We start from the raw sequence: 1,283 nt of genomic DNA, 5'->3' as shown, positions 1-1,283 counted from the left end.
GGTTGCACAACTTCATGAATACACACACACATCAAAAACAGTAAATGTTCACTTTCCAAAGATCAAATTTAGAGTATGTGAATTATGTCTCAATAGGGTTATTTTTAATGGTCTCAAGACAGAGGCACACTTGCCCTGCGTTTTGTGCTCACCTAGGCTCCTATGGAATTTAGAACGTGGTGCCCACCCCCTCTACCTCCCAGTCCCAGTATCTACTTCCTGTAACGGATCCTCCTCACAACCGGTTCCCCCATAGCAACGGCCACTTCCGTTCCATCCTCGAGCCAGTGCCCAGCCGCCTGCCGTCCAGCTGCGAGCGCTCCTGTGGCAGCCATCATGGCTTACCGTTGGAAGGCTCCGAGGAGGCGGCTGAGATCTCCGCCTCCGCTGCTGCCCTTCCTCCTGCTGCCTGGCACGCAGTTTCCTTATCCGAGAGGGCTTCTGGATGATGATGACGGCGACCACCCCTGATGCCCACAGCAGCCCTGAAAGGTGCGTCCACCACTACCACAGCGAGTGCGAGGCCGCAGTCGACGGCGACGCCGCCCTAGAGCTCCACAAGTCCTTCCGGTGCCTGGCGAGGGCCTGCTCCCTGCACCACCACCACAACGTGGCCTTGAAAGCAGATCACCCAGTTCCTGCTCCGCTCCCACGAGCACAAGCAAGAGGGCCAAGAGCCTGATGTTCCTGCTGAACCAGCACAACAGCCGCATCTCCTTCCTCAACATCAGGATTGCCCGAGACCCAAGAGCTGGAGAGCAGCCTCCAGCCATGCAGAACACCCTGCATCTGGAGAAGAGCGTCAGCCAGAGCCTGCTCAACCTGCACCACCTAGCCACCAAGAGCAGCGACGCCCACCTGTGCCACTTTCTGGAGATGAGCCACTTGGACCAGCAGCTCGAGTTTGTCAAAGAGCTAGGGGACCATCTCACCAGCGTGCTCAAGATGAGGTTCCCACAAGGCGGTCTGGCAGAATGCGTCTTTTGATAAGTTTACCCTGGGCAACAGCAACAAGGAGGACTGATCTGGACTGGACTTTCCCCCGAGTCATGGGTGACTCCCCAAAGGTCACCCTGTCTACCATGCAGACTGCAGTATTGCCCTTGAAAAAAAATTCACTAGCAGTTCTTCCACTGAAGTTATTACTTCAAATAGTTATTAGTTGATGCAAATATAAAGGTTTCTCTTTTATTCATGTGTGCAGATCTCTAATTTTTTTAAGTTTTAAACAGGTATCCAGGAGACTCTCCACCCAACCATGCCCCATCCATGTGCAGTTCAGG

At 53.9% G+C, this 1,283-nt stretch overlaps 1 protein-coding gene across 1 annotated transcript; it reads left to right on the top strand.

Annotated features, from left to right (window-relative positions):
• The first annotated feature begins 681 nt into the window (after positions 1–681).
• LOC112445022 (ferritin light chain-like) lies at positions 682–987 on the top strand. Its single transcript, XM_024988411.1, has one exon. The coding sequence runs from the start codon at positions 682–684 to the stop codon at positions 985–987; it is 306 nt and encodes a 101-aa protein (XP_024844179.1).
• Positions 988–1,283: the final 296 nt, after the last annotated feature.

The sequence above is a fragment of the Bos taurus genome, chromosome X (genome assembly GCF_002263795.3).
Source record: "Bos taurus isolate L1 Dominette 01449 registration number 42190680 breed Hereford chromosome X, ARS-UCD2.0, whole genome shotgun sequence".
Lineage (NCBI taxonomy): Eukaryota > Metazoa > Chordata > Mammalia > Artiodactyla > Bovidae > Bos > Bos taurus.
This window is presented reverse-complemented; position numbering and strand designations above follow the sequence as displayed.

Bases quoted from the DNA above. Each gene is read 5' to 3' on its own strand.
- LOC112445022 (XM_024988411.1), top strand. From the start codon at position 682: ATGTTCCTGCTGAACCAGCACAACAGCCGCATCTCCTTCCTCAACATC.